This window comes from Megascapheus bottae, chromosome 17 (genome assembly GCF_031878675.1).
Source record: "Megascapheus bottae isolate mThoBot1 chromosome 17, mThoBot2.hap1, whole genome shotgun sequence".
NCBI lineage: Eukaryota > Metazoa > Chordata > Mammalia > Rodentia > Geomyidae > Megascapheus > Megascapheus bottae.
The window spans coordinates 51541905-51554254 of record NC_143525.1 but is presented as its reverse complement, the minus strand read 5'-3'; the positions used below and the strand labels follow the sequence as shown (position 1 = coordinate 51554254).

The 12350-nt window shown below is 57.1% G+C and overlaps 1 protein-coding gene across 1 annotated transcript in view; it reads right to left on the bottom strand.

Moving 5' to 3' along the window:
• The window catches only part of Tbcd (tubulin folding cofactor D), a 148688-nt gene extending 137226 nt beyond the window's left edge, over positions 1-11462 (bottom strand). The window contains exons 1-2 of the mRNA XM_090351442.1: positions 11155-11462; positions 2901-2951 (exon numbers count right to left, since the gene is read on the bottom strand). Coding sequence (XP_090207568.1) covers positions 2901-2951; positions 11155-11422 — 319 coding nt within the window. The 5' untranslated portion in view covers positions 11423-11462. The remainder of the gene's footprint in view (positions 1-2900; positions 2952-11154) is intronic.
• Positions 11463-12350: the final 888 nt, after the last annotated feature.

Genomic DNA, 12350 nt, shown 5'->3' with positions numbered 1-12350 from the left:
GGGAAGTGGGGCTGTGGCTCCAGGGGTAGGGCAGTAGTCTTGAGCTGAAGAGCTCAGGGACAGCGTCTAGACAGAGTTCAAGCCCCATGACCCACCAAATAAATAAATAAATACTCTGTGCAAAACAAGGCGCTACAAAGAGGTAAAAGGAAAAGCTAAGAACACTTGGGGTCACTCCCAGACACCCAACATTAACTCAATAGAAAGAAAGACACAAGTAGAGCAATAATCAAAATCATAGCAGAAGCAAAGGCCCCTGTGCTGAAGGATAAAGTCTTCAGTCTAAAGTTGCCCAACTGAAATCCAGCATGTGAAGAAAGGCCTAGAGCAAGTCACATCCTCATGAAACCTTGCGTGCTAAAAAGTCAGTAGATTTAGCAATGTGGACTGGGAAGCACTATCCACCAAGTTGGAAATGAGCTTGTTCTGCCTCAGGTGAGCTCAGAGGCTCACCTGCACATCCTGTCACTAGAAGCAGAGATACTCGGCAGTCAGTGCTGGTGGTACACATTTGTAATGCCAGCTACTTAGAAAGTAGAGGTAGGACGATCAAGGTTCAAGGTCAGACCAAGCAAAAAGCAAGACAAAAACAAGCCAGGAGTTGGCTTGCCCAGGCCCAAGGGTAGGGCAGTAGACTTGAGCTGAAGAGCTCAAGGACAGCACCCAAGCTGGGTTCAAGCCACATAACCCACAAAAAAAAAAAAAAAAAATAGGTTAGGCACGGTGACTCATGCTTGTAATCCTAGCTACTCAGAAGGCTGAGATCTGAGGATCAACGTTCTAAACTAGCCCGGACACTAAAGTCTGTGAGACTATATCTCCAATTAATCACTAGAAAACTGGAAAGTGGAGCTGTGGCTCAAGGGGTAGGGCAGTAGCCTTGAGCTAAAGAGCTCAGGGACAGCATCCAGGCCCAGAGTTAAAAACCCATGACCCACAAAAAAAAAAAAAAAAAAAAAAAATTAAATTAAATAAATAAAAAATAGGGCCAGGAGCATGGCCTATAGGTAGCACGCTTTCACAAAACCCTGGGTTGGATTCCCTGGAACCATATATACAGAAAAAGCCAGAAGTGGTGCTGTGGCTGAAGTGGCAGCTTGCCTTGAGCAAAAAGTGTCCAAAGACAGTGCCCAGGCCCTGAGTTCAAGCTACAAGACTGGCATAAATAAATAAATAACTTAGCCAGGTGCTGGTGGCTCATGTCTATTAATCCCAGCTACTCAGGAGGCTGAGATCTGAGAATCACAGTTCAAAGCCAGCCCTGGCACAAAAAGCCCGTGAGATTCTTATCTCCAATTAACCACCAGAAAATCAGAAGTGGTGCTGTGGCTCAAGAAATAAGAGTACTAGCCTTGAGCGGAAATGCTCAGGGACATTACCCAGACTTAAGGTTCAAGTCCCATAACCAACAACAACAACAATTTTGCGTGTATGTAACTCAGAAAAGAAGTATATTTCACACTAGGTTTGTATAAACAGAAATATCAACATAATTTTTTTTAAACATAAGAAACACTAGTTACAAATGTAGCATTGATGCAAGCTTCCAGTTTACACATTCCATTCTGTCCTGTTTCTATTCATCCTATTCTGTTTTCTTCCAAATTCTTTAAAAAAAAATTTTTTTTTTAAAGAAACCTGTGTTGTTGGGTATTTTTGCCGGGTTTTGTTTTTTGTTTTTGCTAATCCTAGGGCTCGAACTCAGGGCCTAGGCTCTTTCCTTGAGCCGTTTGTTTGTTTGTTGCTCAAAGCTAGTGCTCTACCGCTTGAGCCTCACCACCACGTCAGGCTTTTTCTATGTATGTGGCACCAAGGACTTAAATCCAGGGCTTCGTGCATGCTAGGCAAGCACTCTACCACTAGGCCGCACTCCAGGCCCCAGTGTTGTTTTCTTTTGTGCAGGTGCTGGTAAACTCAAGGCCTAAGTATCATCCCTAAGCTGTTTCACTTAAGGCTAGCACTCTACCTCTTGAGCCACAGCTGCCTTAGGTAGTTAATGGGAGGTAAGTCTCGTGGACTTTCATACCAGAGAACTGAGGTCCTCAGGTCTCAGCATCTTCAATGGCTAGGATTACCAGCATGAGTCATTGGCCCCTGACTCTATTTGTTCTGTTGTTTCTTGTTGTGTTTTTGTGGGTCATGGGGCTTGAACTCCGGGCCTGGGCTTTGTCCCTGAGCTCTTCAGCTCAAGGCCATGGCCCTCATCTCGAGTCCCAGCCCCTCTTCCCATTTTCTAGTGGTTAATTGGAGATAAGAGTCTCACAGACTTTAGTGCCCGGGCTAAACCTCAGTCCTCAGATCTCAGCCTCTAGAGTGGCTGGGATGACAGGTATGAACCACTGCACTCAGCTTTCTATTTGTTTTGTAGGAACAAAAAGAAAACATTTTCCCACCTGAAACCCAGTGCTTGAGAGGCTGAGAAAGCAGGATGGCAAGCTCAAGGTCTATTTAGCAAGACCCTATCTCGAAATGAGAATGAAAATAATTCCATCCTCTCAAATAGGTTCATACATAAAGGAAGTAGTAAAGTCAAGAGTCAGTGTCTCCATCTACGATACAAAGACAACACCTTTCTCAGCTGCTACATGGGTGGAGTGGGTCCTACAACCCTCGGTGACAATAACCAGAAAGCAACATGTACCTGGCTACAACAAGATCTAAGTACAAAAAAATAAAAAGAGTTCCTTAAATGGCAGCAAGGAGACAAGCCCTGAAGATATCTGACTTCAGCCTGTCACAGGCCCACAGAACCAGAACCAGCTAGGCAGCAATGAGGGTGCAGAGCCCAGGACACTGCATCTTAACACAGTCTGCCAGCAACACACACAGCTGCCAGCATCCTGCACAAGGTCTCTGTCATCTACAACTGAGCCATCAAAGTTATCAGCTTCAGTGCTTACCAAGGTGTGGGTCCAACAGGTGAGGCTGCTCCTGGTATTTGTCCATAATCACTAAAAGGAAAATAACATGAAAATTAACTATCACTCAAGCCAGGAATGCATGTGGGCCTTAGAGATCCTCCTGCTGTCCCCTGGCACCTTCCAGGGCACTGCTCCCTCTTGCCAGCCCTTGGGCTTCCAGGAACCTGCCTGGCAGACTGGTGCCGGCAGGTGGCACTCAGGCCAGCCTCCAGAGTGGTACTTACTAGCCCAGACCTCTTGTACTCTGTACACTTTCCTTTTGGGAACACTGAACCGTCCCTTCTTACTCCTTTGACTAACTCTCCAAGGTCCACCCACGTGACTCTTCAAATCCACAACACATTCATCAACACCACCAAGCTTTGTTTCTCATTCTGGATCTTGAACTCGGGGCTTCAAGTTAACATCTCCAGTCCAGCATTTGGCTGACTAATTAGAAAAGTCTGGTAGTTTTGTCTGCCTCAGCTGGGTTTGAACCTTCATCCTCACAGCCTCGAGTAGCTAAGATTATAGGGATAAGCCACAGGCACCCAGAAGCTACCTGCTCTCTACCGAAACAACAGCTTCTACCCAGCCCAACTACCTCTTTGCCTGTGCAGTTCTTACCTGCCACACCTCTAACATCTGACCCACACTGACTGCCTCCCAGGAACAGGAAAAGGAAAACAGTCTTTCACTGATCCCTGGACAGTCACTCCACTCAGAACAGTTCTGTAATGAGGTACTGTTGCCAAGAACCCAAACGTACAACTGAACAAACTAAGACAAGACCATCAAGTAACTAGCCCATGAACCAAGCTTCAAAATCAAGACCTGCAAGAGCAAAGCCTACACACATCCCCCCATGCCCACCACCCTGCATCTTCCAAAATCAAGCAAGATTATGCAGAGAGCCAAGCCCTGGTAGCTCACACCTATAATCCTAGCTACTCAGGAGGCTGAGATCTGAGGATTGTGGTTCAAAGACAGCCTGGGCAGGAAAGTCTGTCTGTGAGACTCCAATAAACCAAGAAAACCAACATGGCTAGTGCTCAACATGAGCAGTAGCCTTGAGCTGAGCAGCTCAGGGACAGCAACCAGGCCCTGAGTTCAAGCTCAAGTTCCACCACAGACAAAAATAAAAAAAAAACAACTTCACAAAAATGGTCATAGTCAAGTCATTATCTAAAACCTCTTTGGAAATCATCCATTATAAATGACTATAAAAGTATAAATGTGGGGCTGGGAGTGTGGCCTAGTGGTAGATTGTTAGCCTAGCATGTATGAAGACCCGGGTTCGATTCCTTGGCACCACATACAGAGAAAAAAGCAGGAAGTGGTGCTGTGGCTCAAGTGGTAGAGTTCTAGCTGTGAGAAAGCCCACAGACAGCGCTCAGGCCCTAAGCTCAAGGCCCAGGACTGGCAAACACACACACAAGCACACAAAGGTATGGATGTGGAGAATACACTGGCACTGCCCACTCTCGGGTCCTGCCTGACAGAGCACAGTCTTCCTGGAGTCCCTGCAGTGCCCAGGCTAGGCCAGGCCGGCTGCTCACAGGTGCAGGTGGGCTCTGGTGGATGCTGCTGTGGTGTCTGTCTACCTCATGTCCACACACAGCTGGAACACACATGGAGCTGGACATGCGACAGCCCACACACACACAGCAGAAAAAACACAGCACGGGGAGGCCCTCACACATGCAGGAGTCCACACAGGCAGCGGTCCACACAAACAATGAGGTCCTTACACGAGCACGGCCGTCCACACACACAGCGGGGCTCACACACACACACACACAAGACGGTCCTCACACACAGCAGAAAACACACACCAGGGGAGATCCCCACGCATGCAGGAGTCCAGACAGGCAGCCGTCCAGACACACAGGAAGGTCCTTACCCGAGCACAGCCATCCACACACACAGGGAGGTCCTTACACGAGCACAGCCGTCCACACACAGGGAGGTCCTTACACGAGCACAGCCGTCCACACACAGGGAGGTCCTTACACGAGCACAGCCGTCCACACACACACACGGAGGTCCTTACACGAGCACAGCCGTCCACACACACACACAGGGAGGTCCTTACACGAGCACAGCCGTCCACACACACACAGGGAGGTCCTTACACGAGCACAGCCGTCCACACACACACAGGGAGGTGCTTACACGAGCACAGCCGTCCACACACACACAGGGAGGTCCTTACACGAGCACAGCCGTCCACACACACACAGGGAGGTCCTTACACGAGCACAGCCGTCCACACACACACAGGGAGGTCCTTCCACGAGCACAGCCGTCCACACACACACAGGGAGGTCCTTACACGAGCACAGCCGTCCACACACACACAGGGAGGTTCTTACACGAGCACAGCCGTCCACACACAGGGAGGTCCTTACACGAGCACAGCCGTCCACACACACACAGGGAGGTCCTTACACGAGCACAGCCGTCCACACACACACAGGGAAGTCCTCAGACGAGCACAGCCGTCCACACACAGGGAGGTCCTTCCACGAGCACAGCCGTCCACACACACACAGGGAGGTCCTCACACGAGCACGGCCGTCCACACACAGGGAGGTCCTCACACGAGCACAGCCGTCCACAAACACACAGGGAGGTCCTCACACGAGCACAGCCGTCCACACACACACAGGGAGGTGCTTACACGAGCACAGCCGTCCACACACACACAGGGAGGTCCTCACACGAGCACAGCCGTCCACACACAGGGAGGTCCTTACACGAGCACAGCCGTCCACACACACACAGGGAGGTCCTTACACGAGCACAGCCGTCCACACACAGGGAGGTCCTTACACGAGCACAGCCGTCCACACACACACAGGGAGGTTCTTACACGAGCACAGCCGTCCACACACAGGGAGGTCCTTACACGAGCACAGCCGTCCACACACACACAGGGAGGTCCTTACACGAGCACAGCCGTCCACACACACACAGGGAGGTCCTCACACGAGCACAGCCGTCCACACACACACAGGGAGGTCCTCACACGGGCACAGCCGTCCACACACACACAGAGAGGTCCTTACACGAGCACAGCCGTCCACACACACACAGGGAGGTCCTTACACGAGCACAGCCGTCCACACACACACAGGGAGGTCCTTACACGAGCACAGCCGTCCACACACACACAGGGAAGTCCTCAGACGAGCACAGCCGTCCACCCACAGGGAGGTCCTTACACGAGCACAGCCGTCCACACACACACAGGGAGGTCCTTACACGAGCACAGCCGTACACACACACACAGGGAGGTCCTTACACGAGCACAGCCGTACACACACACACAGGGAGGTCCTTACACGAGCACAGCCGTCCACACACACACAGGGAGGTCCTCACACGAGCACAGCCGTCCACACACAGGGAGGTCCTTACACGAGCACAGCCGTCCACACACACACACAGGGAGGTCCTTACACGAGCACAGCCGTCCACACACACACAGGGAGGTCCTCACACGAGCACAGCCGTCCACACACAGGGAGGTCCTCACACGAGCACAGCCGTCCACACACACACAGGGAGGTCCTTACACGAGCACAGCCGTACACACACACACAGGGAGGTCCTTACACGTGCACAGCCATCCACACACACACAGGGAGGTCCTTACACGAGCACAGCCGTCCACACCCACACAGGGAGGTTCTTACACGAGCACAGCCGTCCACACACAGGGAGGTCCTTACACGAGCACAGCTGTCCACACACACACAGGGAGGTCCTTACACGAGCACAGCCGTACACACACACACAGGGAGGTCCTTACACGTGCACAGCCATCCACACACACACAGGGAGGTCCTTTACACGAGCACAGCCGTCCACACACACACAGGGAGGTCCTCACACGAGCACAGCCGTCCACACACGGGGAGGTCCTCACACGAGCACAGCCGTCCACAAACACACAGGGAGGTCCTTACACGAGCACAGCCGTCCACACACAGGGAGGTCCTTACACGAGCACAGCCGTCCACACACACACAGGGAGGTCCTTACACGAGCACAGCCGTCCACACACACACAGGGAGGTCCTTACACGAGCACAGCCGTCCACACACACACAGGGAGGTCCTTACACGAGCACAGCCGTCCACAACACACAGGGAGGTCCTCAGACGAGCACAGCCGTCCACACACACACAGGGAGGTCCTTACACGAGCACAGCTGTCCACACACACACAGGGAGGTCCTTACACGAGCACAGCCGTCCACACACACACAGGGAGGTCCTTACACGAGCACAGCCGTCCACACACACACAGGGAGGTCCTTACATGAGCACAGCCGTCCACAACACACAGGGAGGTCCTTACACGAGCATAGCCGTCCACACACACACACACAGGGAGGTCCTTACACGAGCACAGCCGTCCACACACACACAGGGAGGTCCTTACACGAGCACAGCCGTCCACACACACAGGGAGGTCCTTACACGAGCACAGCCGTCCACACACACACAGGGAGGTCCTTACACGAGCACAGCCGTCCACACACACACAGGGAGGTCCTTACACGAGCACAGCCGTCCACACACACACAGGGAGGTCCTTACACGAGCACAGCCGTCCACACACACACAAGGAGGTCCTTACACGAGCACAGCCGTCCACACACACACAGGGAGGTCCTTACACGAGCACAGCCGTCCACACACACACAGGGAGGTCCTTACATGAGCACAGCCGTCCACAACACACAGGGAGGTCCTTACACGAGCATAGCCGTCCATACACACACACAGGGAGGTCCTTACACGAGCACAGCCGTCCACACACACACAGGGAGGTCCTTACACGAGCACAGCCGTCCACACACACACAGGGAGGTCCTTACACGAGCACAGCCGTCCACACACACACAGGGAGGTCCTTACACGAGCACAGCCGTCCACACACACACAGGGAGGTCCTTACACGTGCACAGCCATCCACACACACACAGGGAGGTCCTTACACGAGCACAGCCGACCACACACACAGGGAGGTCCTTACACGAGCACAGCCGACCACACACACACAGGGAGGTCCTTACACGAGCACAGCCGTCCACAACACACAGGGAGGTCCTCAGACGAGCACAGCCGTCCACACACACACAGGGAGGTCCTTACACGAGCACAGCCGTCCACACACACACAGGGAGGTCCTTACACGAGCACAGCCGTCCACACACACACAGGGAGGTCCTTACATGAGCACAGCCGTCCACAACACACAGGGAGGTCCTTACACGAGCATAGCCGTCCACACACACACACAGGGAGGTCCTTACACGAGCACAGCCGTCCACACACACACAGGGAGGTCCTTACACGAGCACAGCCGTCCACACACACACAGGGAGGTCCTTACACGAGCACAGCCGTCCACATACACACAGGGAGGTCCTTACATGAGCACAGCCGTCCACAACACACAGGGAGGTCCTTACACGAGCATAGCCGTCCACACACACACACAGGGAGGTCCTTACACGAGCACAGCCGTCCACACACACAGGGAGGTCCTTACACGAGCCCAGCCGTCCACACACACACACAGGGAGGTCCTTACACGAGCACAGCCGTCCACACACACACAGGGAGGTCCTCACACGAGCACAGCCGTCCACACACAGGGAGGTCCTCACACGAGCACAGCCGTCCACACACACACAGGGAGGTCCTTACACGAGCACAGCCGTCCACACACACACAGGGAGGTCCTTACACGAGCACAGCCGTCCACACACACACAGGGAGGTCCTTACACGAGCACAGCCGTCCACACACACACAGGGAGGTCCTTACACGAGCACAGCCGTCCACACACACACAAGGAGGTCCTTACACGAGCACAGCCGTCCACACACACACAGGGAGGTCCTTACACGAGCACAGCCGTCCACAACACACAGGGAGGTCCTCACACGAGCACAGCCGTCCACACACACAAGGAGGTCCTCACACGAGCACAGCCGTCCACACACACAGGGAGGTCCTTACACGAGCACAGCCGTCCACACACACACAGGGAGGTCCTTACACGAGCACAGCCGACCACACACACACAGGGAGGTCCTTACACGAGCACAGCCGTCCACACACACACAGGGAGGTCCTTACACGAGCACAGCCGTCCACACACACACAGGGAGGTCCTTACACGAGCACAGCCGTCCACACACACACAGGGAGGTCCTTACACGAGCACAGCCGTCCACACACACACAGGGAGGTCCTTACACGAGCACAGCCGTCCACACACACACAGGGAGGTCCTTACACGAGCACAGCCGTCCACACACACACAAGGAGGTCCTTACACGAGCACAGCCGTCCACACACACACAGGGAGGTCCTTACACGTGCACAGCCGTCCACACACACACAGGGAGGTCCTTACACGAGCACAGCCGTCCACACACACACAGGGAGGTCCTTACACGTGCACAGCCGTCCACACACACACAGGGAGGTCCTTACACGAGCACAGCCGTCCACAACACACAGGGAGGTCCTTACACGAGCATAGCCGTCCACACACACACACAGGGAGGTCCTTACACGAGCACAGCCGTCCACACACACACAGGGAGGTCCTTACACGAGCACAGCCGTCCACACACACAGGGAGGTCCTTACACGTGCACAGCCATCCACACACACACAGGGAGGTCCTTACACGAGCACAGCCGTCCACACACACACAGGGAGGTCCTTACACGAGCACAGCCGTCCACACACACAGGGAGGTCCTTACACAAGCACAGCCGTCCACACACACACAGGGAGGTCCTTACACGTGCACAGCCGTCCACACACACACAGGGAGGTCCTTACACGAGCACAGCCGTCCACACACACACAGGGAGGTCCTTACACGAGCACAGCCGTCCACACACACACACAGGGAGGTCCTTACACGAGCACAGCCGTCCACACACACACAGGGAGGTCCTTACACGTGCACAGCCGTCCACACACACACAGGGAGGTCCTTACATGAGCACAGCCGTCCACACACACACAGGGAGGTCCTTACACGAGCACAGCCGTCCACACACACACACAGGGAGGTCCTTACACGAGCACAGCCGTCCACACACACACAGGGAGGTCCTTACACGAGCACAGCCGTCCACAACACACAGGGAGGTCCTTACACGAGCACAGCCGTCCACAACACACAGGGAGGTCCTTACACGAGCACAGCCGTCCACACACACAGGGAGGTCCTTACACGAGCACAGCCGTCCACACACACACAGGGAGGTCCTTACACGAGCACAGCCGTCCACACACACAGGGAGGTCCTTACACGAGCACAGCCGTCCACACACACACAGGGAGGTCCTTACACGAGCACAGCCGTCCACACACAGGGAGGTCCTTACACGAGCACAGCCGTCCACACACACACAGGGAGGTCCTTACACGAGCACAGCCGTCCACACACACACAGGGAGGTCCTTACACGAGCACAGCCGTCCACACACACACAGGGAGGTCCTTACACGAGCACAGCCGTCCACACACACACAGGGAGGTCCTTACACGAGCACAGCCGTCCACACACACACAGGGAGGTCCTTACACGAGCACAGCCGTCCACACACACACAGGGAGGTCCTCACACGAGCACAGCCGTCCACACACACACAGGGAGGTCCTTACACGAGCACAGCCGTCCACACACACACAGGGAGGTCCTTACACGAGCACAGCCGTCCACACACACAGGGAGGTCCTTACACGAGCACAGCCGTCCACACACACACAGGGAGGTCCTCACACGAGCACAGCCGTCCACACACACACAGGGAGGTCCTTACACGAGCACAGCCGTCCACACACACACAGGGAGGTCCTCACACGAGCACAGCCGTCCACACACACACAGGGAGGTCCTTACACGAGCACAGCCGTCCACACACACACAGGGAGGTCCTTACACGAGCACAGCCGTCCACACACAGAGGGAGGTCCTTACACGAGCACAGCCGTCCACACACACACAGGGAGGTCCTTACACGAGCACAGCCGTCCACACACACACACACGCACCCTCGCGGCGCTCCCCAGCGAGCAGGGCTCTGTCCCAGGACGGGGGTCCGGGAGGGGACCCCGCGCCGTCACCCCGCCGCCCCCCACCGTCACCTCGCCCTCCCCCGCCGTTCCCCGCCCCGCGCCCCCCACCCCGCAGCCCCGCCGCGCACCGCGGAACTGCTGCTCCGCCACCTCCCGCGCCGCGAGCTCGCCGGGCAGCTCCCGCAGGCGGCCCAGCAGCGCGCGGGCCTCAGCGCTGTCGCCGAAGGCTTCCAGGGCGGCGCCGCGCGCGGGCGCCTCCTCCTCCTCGTCCTGCTCCTGCGGCTGCTCCTGCCCCTGCTCCTGCCCCTGCTCCTGCTCCTGCCCCTGCTCCTGCTCCTGCTCCGCCGCCGCCGCTGCCCTGGCGGCGCCCAGGGAAGGCGCCGCGCCCAGCGCCATGCCGGGAGGCGAGCCGCTCGGGACGCCGGCTCCGGGTGCCCGCCGCGCAGGAAGGAGCGCCCGCCCGCCGCCGGCCCCGCCCGCCGCCGGCCCCGCCCCGCGACCTCTAACCCCGCTACGGGGCGCGCCAGGCACCAAAGGCGCGCCGGGCGACGCGGCGCTCAGAGCGCGTGCGCAGGCGTGGGGGCGGCGGCGGCGGCGGCCGTGGCGGAAAGCCCAGCCTCCTCCCGGAAGGCGCCCACCCCGGAACCCGAGCAGCGGAGGGTGGGCGGGGCGAGGGGAGTTGGGCGGTGTGGGGGCGGGGCAGAGGGGAGGGGAGGGGCGCGAAGAGGGCGGGACGTAGATGAGGTGGGTGGGGCGGGGCGGGGCGTACATTGAGGTGGGCGGGGCGCAGAGGGGAGGGTAGGGGCGAGGCGTGGATTGAGGTGGGAGGGGCGCGGCGGGGAGGGGGGGGGCGTAGATTGAGGTTTGCGGGGCGCAGATAGGATGGGAGGGGCGCTGAGGTGGCGGGGCGGGGCGCAGATTGAGGTGGGCGGGGCGCGGAGCGGAGGGGGCGGGGCGTAGATTGCGGGGGAGTGGGCGGGGCGCGGAGGAGTGGCGGAGCGTAGATTGAGGTGGGCGTGGCGTGGCGCGGAGCGGAGGGGGCGTGGCGCTGAGGGGCGGGGCGGGGTCGGTCTGACATCTAGGGCTGAGCCAGAGAGTCCGGCGGGACCGGCGCCGACCGCCAGGCCTCTCCACCTTGGCGGCGCGGTGACGGGTGGCCAGCGGTGGAGCCGTCGAGGAGCGAGGCTGCCTGCGGCCCCGGAGCCGGCTGGAGGCCCCCAGCTTGGGCAGACGCAGCCGCCGCCCTCCCCCGGCGCCCCCACCTGCCCGGGGCTGGGAATTCCGGAGGAGCCCGGTGAAGCCCGGCGCTGCCCGGCGCCCCCCC